At 56.5% G+C, this 21405-nt stretch overlaps 2 protein-coding genes and 1 pseudogene across 12 annotated transcripts; 2 read left to right on the top strand and 1 right to left on the bottom strand.

Annotated features, from left to right (window-relative positions):
- The first annotated feature begins 72 nt into the window (after positions 1–72).
- On the top strand, positions 73–16491 carry CAMTA2 (calmodulin binding transcription activator 2). Of its 11 annotated transcripts, none has more exons than XM_074342408.1 (22): positions 73–212; positions 1527–1621; positions 1815–1918; positions 3070–3137; positions 3220–3355; positions 3954–4025; positions 4283–4436; positions 4790–4924; positions 5510–6453; positions 7163–7289; positions 8600–8734; positions 10598–10713; positions 11318–11502; positions 11788–11866; positions 12047–12269; positions 12429–12730; positions 13913–14109; positions 14352–14535; positions 14747–14818; positions 15124–15311; positions 15479–15553; positions 15667–15864. In XM_074342408.1, exons 2-22 carry the CDS (start codon positions 1591–1593, stop codon positions 15728–15730), a joined length of 3591 nt encoding a protein of 1196 aa, XP_074198509.1. In that variant the 5' UTR covers positions 73–212; positions 1527–1590; the 3' UTR covers positions 15731–15864. The 11 variants fall into 11 exon arrangements, with proteins under 11 accessions (XP_074198509.1, XP_074198507.1, XP_074198511.1 ...); XM_074342406.1 differs by having other exon boundaries at positions 3939–4025; XM_074342415.1 differs by lacking the exon at positions 73–212 and adding an exon at positions 14934–14954 and having other exon boundaries at positions 15481–15553; positions 15667–16491.
- LOC141573570 (uncharacterized) lies at positions 142–760 on the bottom strand (annotated as a pseudogene).
- Positions 16492–16558: 67 nt separating the features above from the next.
- SPAG7 (sperm associated antigen 7) lies at positions 16559–20888 on the top strand. Its single transcript, XM_010958887.3, has 7 exons — positions 16559–16790; positions 19266–19333; positions 19572–19660; positions 19805–19889; positions 19999–20088; positions 20186–20342; positions 20459–20888. Exons 1-7 carry the CDS (start codon positions 16706–16708, stop codon positions 20566–20568), a joined length of 684 nt encoding a protein of 227 aa, XP_010957189.1. The 5' UTR covers positions 16559–16705; the 3' UTR covers positions 20569–20888.
- Positions 20889–21405: the final 517 nt, after the last annotated feature.

Here is a 21405-nt window from a genome sequence, read left to right as displayed (position 1 = left end):
TAGGGCCCAGAGAGCCGAGTCCCTCCGGCCGGCGCCCCACCCAGAGCCCCACGTGGTGACCCCAGGTTCCCTTCCCGACCCCCGTCCCCTTAATTGGGAGGCCCCGCCCCGCCCCGTGCGCAGTGACGTCGGACGCTGCTGTCACCGGCGCTGGGGGGGGTCGGTGTGGGGTAGAATGGCCGCTGCTGCCGTCACCCGCGGGACCCCGGGAGGTAAGAGCCAGGGCCTCTCGCCCGCCTCTCCGCCCCCGCGCCAGGGGGCGCAGCTCCACGGGTCCCGACGTGGCGCGCCGCTCGGGGGACCACCGGCACTCCCGCGGGTTCGCTCTCACTCCCCGCTTCCGTCCTCCTCCCCCGCGCCAGGGGGCGCCGCTCCGCGTAGGGCCCCAAGACCGACCTGCCGTGCTGGGCTGTCCCGGGGACCCCCCGCACCCCGGCACCTTCATTGCCCCTAGAACGCCGCTCGCCTGCGGACTCTGCTCCGCGATTCTCCCGGACATCCTTCCGTGCGGGTGGGAAGCGGGACCCTCCCACCGCGGAGCGTCTCCAGGGACCACCGCCCCAACGTGGGGGGCCGCCCCCAGGCCCACTCCGCACCCTGGCGGGCGGCCTAGCCTGGACTGCGCACCTGCGCCCTGGGGCGGAGTCCTTACCCCAGCCTAGGCTCCGCTGCACACAGCCGAGCTCGGACTGGCCTCTTCCCCCTTTCCATCTCCGGACACCTGGCGGAGCCCGCGCTGAGAGCATCCTCCAGCTTCCATCTGTTCCCCCAGGAGGGTGGGGCTCAGGCTGAAGCCAAAGTGGTAGATGGGGTAGGGTAGGTCTGGAGGCCAAAGGAAACAGAGGCTTTGGGGAGAGAGGTGCGGCAGGGTAGGGGGTGGGAGACGGCGGTCATCCTCAGGGTGGAGGATGGGTTGTCCTGAGGGAGGGCAGCTGCGTCCTTAGTGTCTAGCCCAGATTCTACCAGACCCTGCCTGACCAACCTGGAGGGGAGGGTGTAGGTTAAAGATTAGTTATCAGATCTGACCTTCCCTTTGGAAAAATCAAATAGAGAAGGAACTAAGGGTGTGTCTTCTAAGGCCTAGCTTTCCACCCGGACTTAGATCTCCTGCCCTCCCCCCAACACCCAGGCTCTCATTTGTCAAACCATCCAACAAGAACCGGATGCTCTGAGTCCCAGCCTCAGAGCCTGACCCCACTGCAGCCCTAGCCTCGCAAGAGCTCAGGCTGTAGGGCCCCTGGACCGCCCGTCCCCGCCCGCCGTCTCCCCTCCCCCACCCCAGCGCTCTCTTCCTGATTACTCTGTTCTGTCGTGTCTCCCCACTAGTGTTGGTTCCTGGCACCCTGTCTGGGTTCTCCCTCTCCTCCATTCCCTGGCTGTACTCTGACATCATAGTCCAGCCCCTTCTTGCTACCTCATCTTTCCCAGACATCACGACCCAGTTCTGTACCTTGTCTCCCACCTCATCCTCCTCATCCTGGATCAGTGTGGGTCTTCTTCCATGACCTTGTTCTCTCCCTTCCCAGCACAGACTCCCCCTCCCCCCGGCCCCTCAGGCCGGGGGTGACCTTGCCCCCTGGAGCCCTCACCATGAATACCAAGGACACCACCGAGGTTGCTGGTGAGTTTACAGTCCAGGTTCCCAGTTGGGGCACAGCCTTCTTTTCTCCCCGCACCATGGTGACCTCTAATTCTTGGATGCCTGCTCTCCCTGTTGTCGTTTCATTTTCCCCCAATGCTCGGCCCTCTTCCCCTGGGCTATCACAGGGATGTCCGGAGCAGCACATTGAGCTCTCCCTTCTCATTCCCTCTAGAGAACAGCCACCACCTGAAGATCTTTCTCCCCAAGAAGCTGCTGGAGTGTCTTCCTCGCTGTCCGCTGCTGCCCCCAGAGCGGCTACGGTGGAATACAAATGAGGTTTTCCAGGGAGCTTGGGGGATTAGGGCCTAGCAGGGCCTGGTGGGCTGGAGGAGCGTGAATGGGGGCCTCCCTGTGTCTGTCGATACTCCCAAGTGCAGGGTACTGTTCCAGGCTCTTTGAGGATCATAGGAAAGACATAAAGACCAGCATCTTGTAGGAGCTCACTTCTCCTTGGCCTATCCACCTGGGTAAAAACAATAGCTGCCCCCTAGCAAGTATTTATTATAAGCTAGGGGCTGTGCCTAGCACTTGACCTGCATTATCTCACCCAGTCCTCCAACACTGTAGAGCAGGTGTTATTATCCCCGAGTACAGAGAAGGACACTGACTTACATCGTGGAGTTTAACTCCAGCGTCCCTGCTCTTAACCACCACTGATGCTGGCTCCTTCTGGAGGGCACAGCCCTGGTGTGACACGCCTTCTGTCCTCCCCACACACAGTGCTTTGTGTGTACTTGTGGTGGATCATTATTGATTTGATTATTTGATGAGAAGAGCACATGTGTGTATGATTGTTGTAAATGCAGGAAGGGCCAGGGTGCTCAGCAGGGCTTCCTGGAGACCTGGGGAGGGATTTGATCTACAGGATGGCTAGGATCTCCAGACTCGGAGAGAAGTGCACATGGCACATCAGGCTTGTAGGACACTAACGTTCAGGAGGTGACGGCTCAGGGCATGTTCACAGAGAGTCAGTGGGCTAGTCTGGGAGGAATGGTATGTGCAATATGGGGAAATAATGAGAATGATGATTTGATCCCTGGCCTGGGAGAACTGTGGGTTCAGAGTGAGGCATCTGAAATTCCTGGCAATATCAAACCATTGACGTTTTCTGAGTGAGGAAGTGGCACAAACATGAGATTTTGAGAGAGTAAAATAACACGCAGCATGAAGGATGGGTGTTAAAGAACTTGGACCTGACTGCAAGATTAAGGCCCCAGTAGTGGGAGAGGGAAGGAGAGAAGATTAGACTTTTGTCTGGGATGGAACCTAAGATTCTTAGGAGGGCAGTGGGTCTTGCCGGTCCAGATACCTGGCAGCATCCCTGACAGGCTGCCAGCACTGAGCGGAGAGTGAGACTGAGGAGGCAGCTAAGAGGCCAGGCTGAGACTCTGGGAAGGGGGTACCCACCTGAGTGCCTCCTCCTACAGGAGATTGCATCCTACTTGATCACCTTTGAGAAGCACGATGAGTGGCTATCCTGTGCCCCCAAGACAAGGTGAGAAAGTTTGTGAAGCTGGGAAATGGCAGGGATCCTGGGTTCTGTGCACAGAACTCGAGATCAGCCCTTCCCTCCTCAGGCCTCAGAATGGCTCCATTATCCTCTATAACCGCAAGAAGGTGAAATACCGGAAGGATGGTTACCTCTGGAAGAAGCGGAAGGATGGGAAGACCACCCGAGAGGACCACATGAAGCTGAAGGTCCAGGGCATGGAGGTAAGCGAGGCCTCCAGCTCACCTGACCTGGGCCCCCTCCTCTGCCCTGAGCTGGGCTCCAGCCCTGCCAGGGCTTGGTGACAACATCTACCTGCCACCCTCCCCATCACTCTTCCCTTCCCACTCCGTTTGGATCCGCTAGCTGATGCTTAGCCCATCCTCCGCTTCCCATTTCCCTCCATGACCCAGATCTCCAGGACTTAGGCCATGCCTCCCCCTGGAGGACACCGATGCCTGGCCCCCTCACTTCTCTTGCATTTCCTGCAGGGGTCCAAGTACTGAACCTCTAAGCACAGGTTTCTCTTCCCTCAAATCATTGCTCCTCATCTCGAATGTGTTCTTTCCCTGCCCTCTGATTTCTAGGTAGTCCCATAGCTCAAATTTGGCCCTCATCATGAGGCCCTGGCCCCACTGTTCCCTTCTTTCCATCCCCGGGTGACTCGGGGTGCTGGGATTTGAAGGTGTGGGGAATAGGTGGTGGTGGGTGAGGGTTAAAGAGGAACTGGTGGAAAGATTGGGATTCCTGCAAAGGGACTGAACAGAGGAAGAGTTGGGGAGCAGACTAGCCCTCCCCCCACCCCAGCCTGTCTCCTGGCAGTGTCTCTATGGCTGCTACGTTCACTCTTCCATCGTCCCCACATTCCATCGGCGCTGCTACTGGCTGCTCCAGGTAAGGATGGAGGAGCTCAGGGAGCCAGACTGCCTGGTTCTTTGAGGGAGAGGGGGGCCTGAAAAAAAGAAGTAGAAGGATGACCCACTTCTGAGTGGGAAAAGGAGCCCGGGAAGAAGTGAGAGGGGTTTGGGGATGGAGAGAGCCAGAACTTGGGGGTGAGTTTGGGAGTGCCCAGGAGGAAAGTGAGGACCAGGAAGCCGAGCCCCCAGACGTCAGGACCCCATAGCGCTCTGTGTGTACCTTTGTGCTCTCAGAACCCTGACATCGTCCTTGTGCACTACCTGAACGTCCCAGCCCTGGAGGATTGTGGAAAGGGCTGCAGCCCCATCTTTTGTTCCATCAGCAGCGACCGCCGAGAGTGGCTGAAGTGGTCCCGGGAGGAGCTTTTGGGACAGCTGAAGCCCATGTGTAAGGCAGCAGGGCTAGGACAGTGCCCCAAGGGGAGAGTGGGCACAGGGGCCTCGCAAGGGGCCAGGGTTCTACACCCAGGAATCTGTGGGGTGACCATTTCCCCCCAAGCCAGGAGGGTTCTTTCCTAGGGGTGAGGGTGGGTACCAGAGTTCCAGGTACCATCTAAGGTGTTGGGATATGAAGGACTGAAGGGCAGCTGTGAGCTGCAGGCCAGAGCTGTCTGGAGGCTGCTGGCCTCTATTCACCTGGCCAGAAGGCATGAAGCATCTCAGATGCTTGAGGAGCCATCAAGGTTCCCTGAGGACTATTTTGTGGGGGTCCCCCAGCACTTCCCCCCAACTCTCCTCTAGTTCATGGCATCAAGTGGAGCTGTGGGAACGGGACAGAGGAGTTCTCTGTAGAGCAGCTGGTGCAGCAGATCCTGGACACCCACCCAACCAAGCCCGCACCCCGAACCCACGCCTGTCTCTGCAGTGGGGGCCTTGGTTAGTGACCCCAACCTTGGAGCTCTCCTCCCATCTAGCTACACTGCCCTTACTCTTGCCAGGGGGATGTCTGCCTCGCTGGGATTTGCATGCTAATTTGCATGTCTTTTGCGTGTCCCAGAAAGATGGGCCAGATGAGCAGAGGCCTTCCCATCTGGGTGCACAGTGGCCCAGATCCTTTTACTTGAGTCCTGGCAGCTTGGGCTCTTTATCTGCCTCCTTCCTTTAGCAACTCCCAGGCACACTGGCATTACTGCTTCTACACAGGCTTAGCTTTATTCTTAGTTGGTACCCCCTGGATCTGTTCCTTTGTCCATCTTCTGTGCCTTTGCCTATTTCTCTCAGTTACTTCCTCAAGCCCGCAGTCCTCCCCTGCAGTGTTCTCCCAGTCCTATTTAATTGAGGGGCAGGGGCTGTGTGGGGGCTGGGGTGGGGGTAGGGGGAGACTGCCTCCCAGTGGCCACAGTCAGTATGACATCTCTGGTAGTTACTGAAATCCCAGGAAATGCATGAAGTCTTCCTCTAAGAGAAGGCTGGAGAACGAGTGTCTTATCCCTTCTATCTCCACCACCCCTTCCACTCCAGGTTCTGGGAGCCTTACTCACAAATGCAGCAGCACGAAACACCGCATCATCTCTCCCAAAGTGGAGCCCCGAGCTTTAACCCTGACCTCCGTCTCCCACCCCCATCCCCCTGAGCCCCCTCCACTGATAGCCCCACTTCCCCCAGAGCTCCCCAAGGCACATACCTCCCCGTCTTCTTCTTCCTCCTCTTCCTCCTCTTCCTCCGGCTTTGCGGAACCCCTGGAGATCAGACCTAGCCCTCCCACCTCCCGGGGGGGTTCGTCAAGAGGAGGCACCGCTATCCTCCTCCTGACAGGACTGGAGCAGCGAACCGGGGGCTTGACCCCTACCAGGCACCTGGCTCCCCAGGCCAATCCTAGGCCTTCCATGAGCTTGGCTGTCGTTGTAGGTTCTGAGCCCTCTGCCCCACCAGCTCCTCCCAGCCCTGCCTTTGACCCTGATCGTTTTCTCAACAGCCCTCAGAGGGGCCAGACATATGGAGGGGGGCAGGGGGTAAGCCCAGACTTCCCCGAGGCAGAGGCCGCCCATACACCCTGTCCTGCCCTAGAGCCCGCTGCTGCCCTGGAGCCCCAGGCAGCTGCTCGGGGTCCCCCTCCACAGTCCGGAGCAGGCGGGAGAAGAGGAAACTGCTTCTTCATTCAAGATGATGACAGTGGGGAGGAGCTCAAGGCCCAGGGGGCTGCCCCACCTGTACCTTCACCCCCTCCTTCACCCCCACCCTCACCTGCCCCCTTGGGGCCGTCTAGCAGAGTAGGAAGAGGGGAGGCCTTGTTTGGAGGAGCTGGTGGGGCCGGTGAACTGGAGCCCTTTGGCCTTTCATCATTCCCTGACCTCATGGGAGAACTCATCAGTGACGAAGCTCCAAGCATCCCTGCCCCCACGCCACAGCTCTCTCCTGCTCTTAGCACCATCACAGACTTCTCCCCAGAGTGGTCCTACCCGGAGGTGAGTCTCAGGCTTCTCCCCTCCATCCTCCATCCCTCCTGCCCTGTGGTCTGTGACCTAGTTTCCTTCAGTTTCCATGGCTCCTTAGTTGTCTCCCCAGCCTCTATTTTTACATAGAGTGTAGCTTCTTCCCCATTTTCATAGTCCCCCTGACTAACCCTTTCCCCCTTCCTTCTCCTTCCTCATGTGAGTTGTGGCTTTGTGAGTCCCCAAGTGCCCCAGGGGACTTCATTTCCTTGGTGACTGTTTCACAGGGTGGGGGTAGGGGGTAATGGGGCAACTCAGCCTGGAGAAAACACAGCTGGGATGTGACTGCAGACTTGGGGAGGCTGAAAGACTGTGTTCAGCAGTGGAGTTCTGCTTTATGCTGCCCCAGAGGGGGAAAGGAGGAACTACAGCGGGCATTCAGGGGGCCCTGAGAAAAGGACTTCCTCCCAATGACAGCTCTCAGCAAATGAGTTGGTAGCCTTGGGGAAGGCAGTGCGTTCCCCGTTTCTGGCAGATTCAGGTAGAGGGCAGGTGTGTTGGGGAGGAGGGACAGACTAGTTGACCTCATTCACTGGGTCCTGTCCAGTCCCTGTACCCCAGGCTCTGGGGTGTACAGCGGACAGTAGATACTCTCTCAGGGGCTGAATGAATGGATGGGTGAGGGAGTGAATGGATCCCCAGCAGAGCTCCGGTCACACAGCTCTTTGACTTCTGTCTGCAGGGTGGGGTCAAGGTGCTCATCACAGGTCCTTGGACAGAGGCCACCGAGCATTACTCCTGTGTCTTTGATCACATCGCAGTGCCAGCCTCACTTGTCCAGCCTGGTGTCTTACGCTGCTACTGTCCCGGTATGGGGACTGGGAACAGGAGGGGAAGGGACTCACATATGGACAGTTAGGTCTTCCAGGAAGCACTGGGGACAAACATGTCAGGTTGTTCCTGAGAGCACAAAGATTTCATCCAGTCCTGGAGCTGAGCGCCATGGTCCCTCAGCAGGCAGATGAATCTGGGCTTAGGTGAGGGAAGGTCTAGGTTCTGGTCTAAGGAATCTATTCCTTAGCTGGCTAGTGACGTTGGATAAGTCTCCTCCTTTCTTAGGTCCTTGGCCTCCCCTCCTGTAAGGTCAGGCATTTGACTCACGGGGTCTTTACTGTCCATCCAGACCCTCTGGCTCCAATCCAGGAGCTCTTTGGAGAATGAGAAGGGAGAGAGATTGGTCTCCAACTAGTCTTGGGACTGAAGGATATTGGCTTCTAGACCTGTGCTGTCCAGTATGGTAGCCATTAGCCACATGTGCCTATTTGAAATTAATTAAAAGTAAATTTAAAATTCAGTTCCTCTATCATACTGACCACATTTTGGATGCTCAGTGGCCACACGTGCCTAGTGCTGTCCTATTGGACAGTGCAGATGCAGACACTCCCACTGAGGAATGTTCTGTCAGAAAGCCCTGGTCTAGGTGTCATTGCCAAGGCTCATCTCTGCCCTTTTGCCACCAACTCTGCCCCTTGCCCTGCACTCAGCCGTGTTGCTTTGTGACCCCAAGGACCACCAGAGTGACAGGTTGACAGCTTTGCTGCCTATGAGTGTGTTCTTCCCTACTCTCAGCAGCCCTGTTGAGTGGTATCTGGCAGGAAAGGGGATGAGACCAGAGAAGCTGAGGACTGGGAGGCTTAGCCTCTAGCCTTGGGGCCAGGCCTGGGGGTTTCATTCTCAGGGCTATAGGCATTGAGACCCTGGGACACAGCTCTTCCTAGACCCTGTTAGTGAGCAGCTAATTCCTTTCTCCCATCTTAGTAACAAGGTTATGACCTCTGGACCTTGATCGTGGGGGATCAAGAGATTTCACCACCATCAAATTGTTTATAAGTATAGGTATCTCTTTAGTCTTAGCTCCCAGGCCTTGGTGTTGAATAACAAACAGCCTTAACTACAGGGGCTAGAATCCAAGGGGTCTTTGGCCCATAGTACGTATTAAGTTCTCAAATGAAGGGAATCTCTCCCCAGTTAGGGCCAAAGCCACTGAAGCCAGGGGCCTCTTGGGCTGCAGCAGGGGAGGAGGGGAGGAGGTGCAAAATGATCACCTGTGGCCCTGACACAGGGGCCAGAGAAGGAGCCCGGGAAAGAGAGCCCTCTCGCTGACCCTCGCCCTCCCCAGCCCATGAGGTCGGGCTGGTGTCTTTGCAGGTGGCGGGGCGGGAGGGGCCCCTTTCTGCTTCTGTGCTCTTTGAATATCGAGCCCGCCGATTCCTGTCACTGCCTAGTACTCAGCTAGACTGGCTGTCACTGGACGGTGAGTACCTAGCCCTCTGACCCCACAACCTGTGAGCATGACGCGCTCTGCGACCCCTCAGGACTCAGGTGGCCACCCCCACTTGACCACTCTTCCCGGCTCTTGCTTCGCTGGTCCCTGCTTCGCTGGTCACTTCTGAATATGGCAGTAAACTTCCCTCACCTCCTCTTCCTGGCAAATCTTGGAGTCGTCCTTGTCCCTGCTTGCACTGTCCTTGGCCTCCCAAAGGATGGGGTCTAGGCAAGTGAGGCCAAGGGCGGGGCAGCCACAGGGTGTAGAGCAAGGTACACAGATACATGCGAGTACACGTGTGTACTTAAATGCATATTTAAACCTATTGTTTTTCCCTCTAATTATAAAGATAGGCGTTTATTACAGGAAATCTGGAAATGACACAGAAAAGCACAAAGTCAAAAATGAAAAATTACCTATAATGTTATTCAATGATACCGTCTTTAATGTACTTTCTTATACACAGAGACACACATATGTACACATATTCGTGTATGTGTATTTGTTTAAATCCAGAACTATTTAATAACCTTTTAATGGTTATTCCTCCTGCAGCTCTGAGGATTGTTTCTCATTCGCTTGGCTCCGTGTCCGTTGCTTCCTCTTGGAGTCTCTCAGTCCTGCTGTCATCTGTTAAGTCTGTCCCCCTCCAACCCCACTTCTCTGGCTCAAGGGCTCTAGCCCTGCTGTGCCTCCCTCTTGGGGCTGCACCCCTCAAGGAGCCCAAGCGCATTTGTTGGGCAGCCTGTCTCTGACTCTGACTCGAGCCCACCTGCCCTGAGCAGCCAGCCCCATTCTGTCTGCCTTGCTGCATAATGGCTCCACACCTCATTTTCCTGTCTGTCTTATCTGTGCTTTACTAGCTCTCCTGCGGGTCTCCTGCCTTTTCATTTCTTGTTGGTCCCTTTCTTAACTTGCCCTCTTCCACTCTGCCTTCCTTATTGTTGGTTTGGTCTCCCCCCAGCTCTCCTCTGCCCTTTCTCTCCCCTCCTTCCTTCCCCTGCTTATCTTTTCTGCTCTCTCCTGTTACACCTGAGTCTCTGCTCATCCCTCTCCACCATCCTCCCCACCAAGCCCTCTCCCTTCACCCACTTCTGTCCTGGCATCTCAGAACATCCCCAGTGTCCACTTGCTTCTCTGTGCCTGGTTCCCTGTACTCTGACCCCCTGCCACCTCCCCTCCTTGTCCTTGTATGATCTCAGGAGGGGACAGATATAGCTTGGGTGTATGTGTGTGTGTGTGTGTGTGTGCGCGCGTGCGTGTGCAGTTGTGCATGGGGTGGGGGAGGAGGAGGAGGAATGGACATGACTATCCATCTCTGTCACCTTCCCTCCCCTCCATCCCCTTTGTGGACAGCTGCTGGGGGCCGGGAGGAGGGGGTGGTGCTTTCCAAATCACAGTCCCTGAGCTCTTTTGGGCAGTGGTTAACAGAGGAGGGACCCTGGAGTCCTTCAGCTCCAACATGGGGGACAAAGGTAGTGTCTGGGGTGAGAAGGGATGGAACAGTCCATTTGGGAAGAGGCTGGGAGCACGTGTGTGCCTGTTACTGGGAGTGGGTAGCTGGGGCTGGATGCCGTCTGGGGAGTCTTACTGTCTCTGTCTTGAAGGACACAGTCTTAGTTCTGGATTCAGGTCCAAGGTCGACGAGTCGTCTGAAGAGCCCTAGTTTGAGGACTGATCCTGGGGGGCAGTATTCAGAAGGCGGGTGGGTAAAGGGCTGTTGTTTGGAGAAGAGGAAAGGATGTGATTGTGCGTCTTCACCGCCCAGATCCTGGGACAGGGTCCAGTTTTGGTGTCCAGGGAATCCCCTGGACGCTGCCCCCTGAGCCTCCCATGCCTGCTCCCCCTCAGACAACCAGTTCCGGATGTCCATCCTGGAGCGACTGGAGCAGATGGAGAAGCGGATGGCAGAGATTGCAGCAGCTGGGCAGGCACCCTGTCAGGGTCCCAACACGCCTCCAATCCAGGTACTTCCATGGGGAGGAAGTGCTGCGGTGGAGGGGGTGGGGGTGTTCCTATGGAAAACGGCTCTAGAGTGGGACTTTCCTCGCTCTCCTGTCCCCAGCCAGTCCCTCTCCCGTCTCCCTGGCGTCACCAGGCTCCCACCCCCGCCCCATGGCAAGAGTGGCTATTCTGGGCACCCTCTTGGCATGACAGGCTTCACACTATTCCTGGTCTGCAGAAGGGTGGAGGTGAAGGAGAGGGCAGGGGAGGGGGTCTGGAGAATTGGGGCTCAGTGCTTGGTGGGTCCCAGTCTCTGAATGAAGAAGGCTGGGAGAGGACTCTGGGTTCTGGGGGTGGGGAAGCCATCTGTGGATGTGGCGCTGACCAAAGCCAAAGTGAAGGCACATGAGCAAGCAGGTGTGAGATCCGGCTGCTGGAGGAAGTTGGCTGTGGGCGTGGGGGGCGCCCTGGAACTTGACCTGGGAGAACTGACGGGCTATCAGAGTTCTGGGTGGTGGTGACCTGGAGTGGGAAGCGTGGTGTGGGGGCAGGTACGGGGTGGTCAAGGCCATCCCAGGCTGGGGCACCCAAGGTTCAGGTCTCTGCCTAAGGGTGTGTGCACCACAGGATGAAGGCCAGGGGCCGGGGTTCGAGGCCCGGGTGGTAGTCTTGGTAGAGAGCATGATTCCACGTTCCACCTGGAGAGGTCCTGAACGTCTGGCGCACGGAAGCCCCTTCCGGGGCATGAGCCTTCTGCACCTGGCTGCTGCCCAGGGCTACGCCCGCCTCATCGAGACCCTGAGCCAGTGGCGGTGAGCAGGGACTTGGGGAGGGGGGGGACTGAGGAGGAACTGAAGCCCTGCCAAGGGAGCTAGGGTTACTGAGGGAAGGAGGGGCTGGAAGAGGGTTTGCATTTGGGGGAATTTTAATGTCCCCCGACTTAGGTCACTGCCTTCTTGACTTTCTTACATTCACAAATCTCTTTGACTGCTCATCCCACTGACCTTAGTGCTTCCCACTTCCTTCAATTCTGAAGTTCCTCCTGGGCCCTCTTTGTCCCTGACTGGGCTCTGCTGTCCCTTTCCCAAACCCTTCAGGAATGTGGAGACCGGAAGCTTGGACTTAGAGCAAGAGGTTGACCCACTCAACGTGGACCATTTCTCTTGCACCCCTCTGGTGAGGATGCTGGACTCCTGAGTGCACAGGGAGGGCAATGGAAATGGGAACGGTGCTTGAAAAGGAAGATCCTTTGAGGGATGCAGGGAAGGAGTGGGGAGGGCTGGGAACTGGCCACGGGGAAGAAGGGCCCCCGCCTCACCTCTGCCTCCATCCATCTCTCCCTGCACCTGTCCTCAGATGTGGGCTTGCGCCCTGGGGCACTTGGAGGCTGCTGTGCTCCTTTTCCGCTGGAACCGACAGGCGCTGAGCATTCCCGACTCTCTGGGCCGTCTGCCCCTGTCCGTGGCTCATTCCCGGGGCCACGTGCGCCTTGCCCGCTGCCTTGAAGAACTGCAGAGACAGGAAGCTTCGGCTGAACCCCTGCCCGCCCTGTCACCACCCTCCTCCAATCCAGACACTGGTGAGGATTTAAGGAGGGATGTGGACTAGGGGTGAGTGGGAGCCAGAGTGTGAGAGAAGGCGGGGACAGGGAGATTGAGAGCAAGGAGAGGGGCAGGTAGGCGACTGGGGAGATGGCAGATGGCACCTAAGGCCCTCACCCCCTTCCCTCACCTCACAGGTCTAAGCAGTGTCTCCTCGCCTTCGGAGCTGTCGGATGGCACTTTCTCCGTCACGTCAGCCTATTCTAGTGCCCCGGATGGGAGTCCTCCCCCGGCTCCCCTGCCAGCCTCTGAGATTACTATGGAGATGGTCCCAGGCCAGCTCTCCTCTGGTGCCCCAGAGGCCCCCCTACTCCTCATGGACTATGAAGCCACCAACCCCAAAGGGCCCCCACCCTCACCACCTCCTCTCCCACCAGCCTCCGACAGCGGGGCTGCTCCAGAGGAAGTTGACAGTCCCCCGGCTGTGGATGTGATCCCGGTACTGCTTATGTTGATGGAATTTTTAAGGCTAGAAACAGAGTAGGGTGCAGGGGTGGGGTGACACTGACTATTCCACAAAACAGAATCACTGTCTGGCTGCAGTTTGGGAAGAAGGGGCCATTGACCTTCATTTGGGGACAGGCCAGGTGACCCTATGCTTAGCTGCTGTCAGAGCTTGTGACCCAGAAGTCATGAGGTAGTGGAGGTTAAAAATTCTGGGGCATTATCTTCAGCTAGGGCTTGGCTGTGGGAGTTACCTGTTGACCCATGAAGGGACAAGGTTCTTGGGGAATAAGAGCAATGGCAGCATGTTGGGAGGAACGTGAAGCAGAGAGGTTGACAAGATGGAAGTATTTGGCAGTGATCTCGGGCAGGGAAGAGGCTTGCACGTGGTAAAAGCTAAGAAAGTCTTGTGGAGGGGGAGGGTGTAGCTTAGTGGTAGAGCACACGCCGAGCACACACGAGGCCCTGGGTTCGATCCCCAGTACCTCCATTAAATAAATAAACAAATAAGAAAGTCTTGTGGAATCAATGAACAAATGAGAGTGAATCTTCCAGGGTAGCAGCAGACTTCTCTGCTAGGACCTGGGGCCAGATCTGCTTTAGAGAGGCTAATGGATTAATTGGGTAGGACTAGAGTACAAAAAATTTAGAGAACTCCACAAAGTAGGCTGCTTTATGTATGGCCAGCAGGAAGTGCTGCGGGCCTCATGGCTGGAGCCAAGGCAAGGCTGGAGCTATTCAATACAGTGTCATGTGATTGGCAAGCACTGAGTTGGTTCTTGGAGAGCTGGAGAGGGAAGGGGGTGGCAGGCATGGCCAAGCCTGTGGGAGCTGGCATGGGGCAGGCAGGGTGGGACAGCCAGTCAGCCTGCAAGGGTAAGTCCTTCACTGGCTTAGCTCCCCAATCCCATTTGGAGTATGTCCTTCCTATCCTGTCTTGCACAAGGTCTCAACACAGGGCTGTACCCCCAAGTGGGACCCCAGGGAGTATAAATGAATCTGGAACACTGACAAGAAAGACAAGGTTAGTCAGGACAGCCATCCCTGAGGCCTCATTGTCTGGTGGTAAGACGACGAAGAGGATAAGACGCGGGTGGAGGCTATAGCTTTGGCAGAGCAGGAACAGCTGGCAGTTAGGGCCCCTCAAGGCTCACCCAGCTTCTTCTCATTCACCCAGGTGGACATGATCTCACTGGCCAAGCAGATCATCGAAGCCACACCAGAGCGGATTAAACGAGAGGACTTCGTGGGGCTGCCTGAGGCCGGAGACCCAATGCGGGAGCGGACGGGGGCTGTGGGGCTCAGCGAGACCATGTCCTGGCTGGCCAGCTACCTGGAGAATGTGGACCATTTCCCCAGCTCAGCCCCTCCCAGGTGAACCAGCTCAAAGCCTCCAGATCCTTCTTCAAAGGGGAGGGAGGGAGGGAAGGAAGGAAGAAGCTTCCCTATGGCCAAATATCCATCTGGGCTCAGGCCCCAGGGCCTTTGAGGAGGGGACTGGAACTGGCTGATGAGCTCTGAAGTCACTCTCCAGGCTCTGCCTTCACAGCTGTCCCCAAGCTGAAGAAGAGGGACTTCAGATGTCCCATGACATGCCTTCTCTCTATCCTGTACAGCGAACTGCCCTTAGAGCGGGGTCGCCTGGCTATCCCTCCAGCACCTTCCTGGGCCGAGTTTCTCTCTGCGTCTGCCAGTGGCAAGATGGAGAGTGATTTTGCCCTGCTGACGCTATCAGATCATGAGCAGCGGGAACTGTATGAGGCAGCCCGGGTCATCCAGACAGCCTTCCGAAAGTACAAGGTCAGGGGGCTCGGGGCTTCAGGGGATGAAGAGCAGCGGTACAATCTTGGGTGGGGGAGTGTGGGTTCCCAGGACTTTGGGAGGGACAACAGTCATCCAGACAGGCCTGGGATGGGGTGAAGGGTCAGGGGACCCCAGGCGAGTGGGAAGGACAAGTTAGATGTCTGTGAGGTGGGTGGTTAGGTGTTAAGACTTCCTTCTCTTCTCACAGGGCCGGCGGCTGAAGGAGCAGCAGGAGGTAGCAGCAGCTGTGATCCAGCGCTGTTACCGGAAGTACAAGCAGGTGAGACCGTCCTCTCTTGAAAGCATACCCACCAACCCACACGCACACACACCCATTCCAGCCTAGAGCATCCAGGATGCTGCCGGAGCCCTAACTCCCCTTCTCTCTCCACAAGCTGACCTGGATTGCACTTAAGGTATTAGGCATGAGACCTGGGTGTGAGGTTGTCTGGGATGATTCAGCCTTTCCATGAGTGTGTGGATTAGAGAAACAGACTTGCATCAACTGAACTTGGGGGTGACCCTCAGGGGTTTGGGTCTCTGTCCCTCCATTTCAGCCCCAGCCCTTCCTCCCCACCCCTGCAGTTTGCACTCTATAAGAAGATGACCCAGGCAGCCATCCTGATCCAGAGCAAGTTCCGAAGCTACTACGAACAGAAGCGATTTCAGCAGAGCCGCAGAGCAGCGGTACTCATCCAGCAGCACTACCGCTCCTACCGCCGCCGGCCTGGGCCTCCCCACCGGCCCACAGGCAGCCTGCCTGCCCGAAACAAGTACGGCCTCAACCCTGCAGCGCCCAGACCTCTATGCCTGCCCACTGCCCATGGACACCCGTTCATCATCCTGCCACCCTGCCCTTCCCTGCCAGAGTCCCTAAGGGGTGGAGGGCAAGGGATGCCTTAGTGTTGTGTGAAGTCTCATCTTTTCCTTCTTCCACCAGAGGCTCCTTTCTCACCAAAAAGCAAGACCAGGCAGCCCGGAAGATAATGAGATTCCTGCGGCGCTGCCGACACAGGTGCTGCCCTTTCTCTCGCTGGATTTGGCCCTGTCACCTCCCGCATCCCACCGGCCCCATCCCACCTCCCCAGTCTGCAGGTCTCCTCTGACTCCTTCCTTGTCTCTCCACAGGATGAGGGAACTGAAGCAGAACCAGGAGCTGGAAGGGCTTCCCCAACCGGGCCTGGCCACCTGACCTTTCCACCGCCTTTCTCATCGCCCTGGGGGCCGCTTCTCGCAGTCTTAACAGGAAGAGGGCTCTCTGGGGGAGGGGGAGCCCCCTGTCGGCAGCTTTCCCGTCACTTCTTTTGGAGCCCGTCCTCGGTCTCCACCTCCTCCCCCTCCGAAGTGCTGAACTCCTTCCCCTACCCCTGCTCCCTGTCCTCTCCTCTTCCCTCCGGGTCGTGCCCTCCCTCCTTCTGGTCCTCGGCTCCAGACGCCCCACGCCCCACCTACCTGCATCTTCAGCTGTGACCTCCGGAGCCCTGCCTGCACCCACCTCAGCCCCTTCCTGACTTGCCTTATTTATTTGTTGGACGCGTCTCTGAATGTATCCGCCTGGGTCCCACCTCTGCCTTCGCTGCGCGCGCGCCCCTCGTGTTTCAGGGCTGACCGTGCCCCCACCCCGACTCCGCATGTTTGCGTCTGTTTTCTCCCTTTCTGGCCCTGTCTTCCCCCGTCACCCCGACCGACCTAGGCCGCCAATCTCGGGGCCAAAGGGGGGGGTGTATATAGGAACGCGTTGCGGAGTCCCGCCCCGTCCCCAAGGGGAGGGGGCTTGTACATAATGTAACATACAGAGTATAGTGAAGAATCTATTTAAGGCGCCGCGGGGAGGGCTGCACGGCCGGGCTTGTGGTACCTGGCGAGGCGGGGGCCTCCTGCCGGCTCCACGAGCACTTTCTACTTGTGCATGGGCTTGGTTTCTACGAATTGCCATTAAACATCGCTGCACCAGCCAGCCTCCGGCCTCTGTCTGCGGGGGACGGGGCGGGACTACGGCTGGCGGGAGGCTTTGGGCTCGCGGGAGGCTTTGGGCTCGCGGGGATCCGGACAGCATCGCGCCGGGGCGGGGTTGGCGCGTAGTTTCCCGCCTCCGACGTGTTTCCGGCCTTAAAGGCATTTCGCCCTTCCCTTTAAGACGCACCGCCCCCTCTCAGTCACTCCCAAGATGGCGGACCTACTGGGCTCCATCCTGAGCTCCATGGAGAAGCCACCCAGCCTTGGTGACCAGGAGACTCGGCGCAAGGCCCGAGGTGAGGACCCCAAATTCACAACCGCCTTTCTTCGCCCGGTTCTCAGGACCGCACTCCTCCCTCTTTGGACGATGCTGCCTCTTCAACCTTGAAAGACCCCTCGCGGGCCCCTTCTGAGACCCTCCGTGTCCCTAAAAGGGCTGCGGACCCGCCCGCTGCTCTTTGCGGATGGTGATTGGCTACCTGAAGCCCCGCGCCGGCCCCTGCCTCTCCCTACTTTGGCCTTCTGCAGTCCTTCTTTTCAGTTCGCCGACGAGCCCGCCTGTCAGCCGGTGGCGTGCTCTGATTGGTAGGCTGCCTCCAAACCCTTGGCGTTCTCGGCCCGCCTTCGGTTTGCAGGAGGGCGTCTTGGAGCGCTCGGCCCCTCCCGCTTCCCGGCGCTCGAGTCCCTGCAACCCCATCCCCATTCCGATTGGGCCCAGGACACGCCCATCCGCGATCCTATCACCCCTATTGGCCACTTTAACTTAAAGGTCTACCTATTAAGTCTTGTTCGACCTTCTTCTGGTCCACCCCATCCTCAGCACCTCTAATTGGTTGCTGCATCCTTTCGGCGCCCTATGTCCATCCTACTTCATTTAACCTGGTCCCCTCGCCGCCCTCCAACCTTCCTCTCTTCTGTACCCTTAAAATTCCCGAGCTCCCCGGGCGGGTCACGAATGTTGGTTGGAGGGATGAGAATGCCCCTGCCCCGTCCGATTGGCCATAGTCTCCCCGCCTGTGTTCTCAGAGTAACTTACCTGCAGGCGGCTCAAGTTGGGGTCCCTGCGTAGGGCGCGGCCGGCCCGACGGTACCAGGCCTCTCCTGGGTTGCTGGCGCTGCGGCATGTGAATGAGTTTGGCAGAAGACTACCTTGGGGAGGACACCGACTCCTAACGCTATGGACTTTGACCGTGTCCCGGGCGCCCGCTCCCCAATCCTCCCGAGGAAGGCCAGGGCAGCCTGTGTGCCTTCAAAGTGCTCGAGTGCTGCATAATACCGAAATATCATCCATATTTACTGAATGATTGCTGGGGGCCAGGGGTACCCTCAGGGAGCCCACAATCTGCAGCATTGATAAAATGCGTGTTAATGATCACACAGGGATTTAATAACAAACTTTATAAATGCTCTGAAAGAAAAGTAATTGTTATGAGAGGGGATGTTAGGACCTACGAGTCCTAACCCAGTCTGCAGTGAGTTGAGATCTGAAGAACAGGTAATTCAGTGAGAGGGGAGCAAAGTGCTACAGGCAGAGATGTGTATTTGAAAGCTCTGAGGGAATTGGAATTATTTAATGCTCACTATGACTGTCCAGGTGGGGTTCACCAGTGGCCACTGACAGACCTGGAAGCTGAAGTTCAGATTTTAGTCATTTGCCTGCAGTTTACACGGTTGCTCAGTGGCAGGGTTTCAAACCCAGGTGTGACTTTTAAGCCTATGTTCTTAACCATAATCCTGTGCCACCTCCTCAGATACAGAGAGAAGACTCACAGACCAGTTAGAGAACAGTCAGTGGTCAAGATGGGATGCACTGATGGTCAGAGCCCTTGAGGTCTGAGAGAGGAGAGCTCCTGAGCTGTCAGGCCCTGGAGCCACGGAAAATAACTGGATAGGAGGTGAACAGGGTCACTGCCTTCTCAGAGCTCATCGTGAGGCAGGGAAGACAAAAGTTACTTTAGGTTAGTTCTCAGCACGTGCTGTAGTGGGTGTCTGAACCAAATGTGCTTGGGCCCCAGAGGAAGAAGTGAGTAACTCTGACTCATGGTGGATCTCAGAGTTTGCAAGAGGAGGAAAAGCATTTCGGGCAGCAGGAACAACATGTGCAAAGACCTGGCGTGAGGAGGAAAATAGGAAGAAGTTCAGTGCCGCTGAAGGGATTCAGATCCTGTGGAAGAAGTGGCTCTTAAGAATATATCGAACTTGAAATGGCAGAAAGAGGAGAGGGGACAGTGAGACCCAAGGGTAGGGAGTTCCCCTTACACCTACACTCCCAAAGGAGAGGAATGTCAGATTAGCTATTTAAGCTTCATCCTGGCTGTAGAAGTAAGAAGTGGAGGGTGTTACAAAATAATAGGAAGTTAAATAATTTCCCCTTTCTGATGTATATGATGAGATGATAAACTCTTTGAGGCCAGGGCTTGGTCTGTTCTCATTACCTCCCCAGGTTCCTTTGTAGTTCTTTGTATGTTGTAGGCCTTAAATAAATGTTTGCTAGCTGGCTTCCCCAGTGGGGTTGGGAGATGGGGTTGAGCATGATTCTGATCTCACTAAACTGTAAGCCCTTAAAGGGCAAAGCTGTGTCTTAATCCTCTTATACTCCAGGGCCTAGCATGGGGCCAGGTATAGAGTAAATAACAATCAATGCTTGCCGAATGAACAGTCATGCTACCTTCCTAGCCTGACACCTCCCAGTGGACACAAGACCCCTTTTGAACCCTTACAGACTCTCCCCACCCATGCTTCCACCTCATGCTGCTGTTTCTCACCCCCAGAGCAGGCTGCCCGCCTGAAGAAACTACAAGAGCAAGAGAAACAACAGAAAGTGGAGTTTCGTAAAAGGGTGAGAACAACTGGAGAGATCAAATGCAGCCTCAGGAAGGACTTCCAATCAGTTAGAATTGGACGGTTGAGGACTCAGGTTTTTTTTGGAAAATGTCGTGAGAGAGGTGCAGCCTGGCAGCCAGTGGCACAGAGGCTGGGAAACGTGTGGGAGGGGAAGGCCCATGGGCCGCGCTGGGAAGGCAGGTGTTGGGGTGGAGCCATCACCTCATATCTTCTTCCCTTTTCCCTCGACCAAGATGGAGAAAGAGGTGTCTGATTTCATCCAAGACAGTGGGCAGATCAAGAAAAAGTTTCAGCCGATGAACAAGATAGAGAGGAGCATACTGTGAGTGTTTCCACGCTGGGGGAGGCAGAAAATAGGTGGCCAGGGTGGCCTGAGAGGGCTGGCGGGGTGGGGGGAATCCTCTTGACAAAGGCGCTAGGCCCCCTCGTGGCCCCATGTACTTTTTTCCTTCGCCCTCCCTTCTAGACACGATGTAGTGGAAGTAGCTGGCCTGACATCCTTCTCCTTCGGGGAAGACGATGAATGTCGTTATGTCATGATCTTCAAAAAGGTGAAAGGCTTGAGTTCCCCACTCTCTCCTCTCCTGTACCCCGCCAGGGGAGAGCAATGAGGTAAAACATGTATGTGGAACCTTGACCCCCACCCTCCCCTTCTTCTAGGAGTTTGCACCTTCAGATGAAGAGCTGGATTCCTACCGTCGTGGTGAGGAGTGGGACCCTCAGAAGGCAGAGGAGAAACGTAGGCTGAAAGTGAGTTATGTGTGGCAGTCCCTGGGGCCTTGCGGCTCATCGCATGGGAGGGCCTGGGGTCAGGCCCTGAGCATCGGCGCCCCACCTCTGCACCTAGGAGCTGGCCCAGCGGCAGGAAGAGGAGGCGGCCCAGCAGGGGCCTGTGGTGGTGAGCCCTGCTAGCGACTACAAGGACAAGTACAGCCACCTTATTGGCAAGGGGGCGGCCAAGGATGCAGCCCACATGCTACAGGCCAACAAGACCTACGGCTGTGGTGAGGCCCCGGTGGGGGCTGGGGAGGGCAGGGGACAGGAGCACAGCATGGGGGGAGGGGAGGCCAGGCCAGAGCACAGGACTCCTAGGCCCTCCCACCCTCCCCTCTGCCCCCAGTGCCCGTGGCCAACAAGAGGGACACACGCTCCATTGAAGAGGCCATGAATGAGATTCGAGCCAAGAAGCGTCTGCGGCAGAGCGGGGAAGAGTTGCCACCTACCTCCTAGGGACCCCAGCTCCCTGGGGCAGGGCAGGGGGCAGGCAGGGACGAGGCTGCTGCTATTAGAATCCATCCTGGAACCCCACCTCTGAACCACCTCCTAACAGCTATTGCTCAGGCTGGGGGAAGCAGGTGTTTGATTTGTCACTGTTGGAGCTTGGATATGTATGTGGGTGGGTGTGTGTGTGTGTTTTGTGTGTATGTGTGTGTGTGTCTGTGTGAATACACAGGTGGGTATTTAATCTGTATTATTCTCCATTCTCCCTGGAATTTTCTTCCCCGTGGGGCTGGGGTTACTTTACATTCAATAAACACTGTTTGACCCAATGTCTTGGTTTGTCTGAACAGAGAAAGGCGGGTCCCGGAGAGGAAGAGAAACAATTATACATTGAACAGTATAAAATTGCTTTTGTGGCCAAAGATGGCCAAACATTGGCACTTTAATAGAGCACAGTCGCTACAGCCAAATGGCCTAGCTCTGGATCCTGACTCTGCCACTTACTGTTACCTTGAGTAAGGTATTTTATCTGTTTGTGTCTCAGTTTCCTTAGTAAAACAGGGATAATAATGGTATCTATCTGATAGGATGTCTCAAAGATTACCCAGGTCAGTCTCTGTCAGATATTTAGAACAGTTCCACATCCACAAAGCTCCACAGAAATGGTGGCTGATCCGGTCATCACTCATCCTCAACAACCAGGAGCACTCAGACTTCGACACTGCAGTGCCCTCTGCAGACCGTGTACTTCTGCTTATGGGCAGATCTGATCCAGCTTCCCCCAGCTTCCCCCTTGTGGTGATGTCAGGCCCTCAGTCCCCTACCCTGCTCTCCTGGAGCTGGTTC

This window comes from Camelus bactrianus, chromosome 16 (assembly GCF_048773025.1).
Source record: "Camelus bactrianus isolate YW-2024 breed Bactrian camel chromosome 16, ASM4877302v1, whole genome shotgun sequence".
Lineage (NCBI taxonomy): Eukaryota > Metazoa > Chordata > Mammalia > Artiodactyla > Camelidae > Camelus > Camelus bactrianus.
The sequence above is the reverse complement of the archived record's forward strand: the minus strand, read 5'-3'. Positions and strand labels throughout refer to the sequence as shown.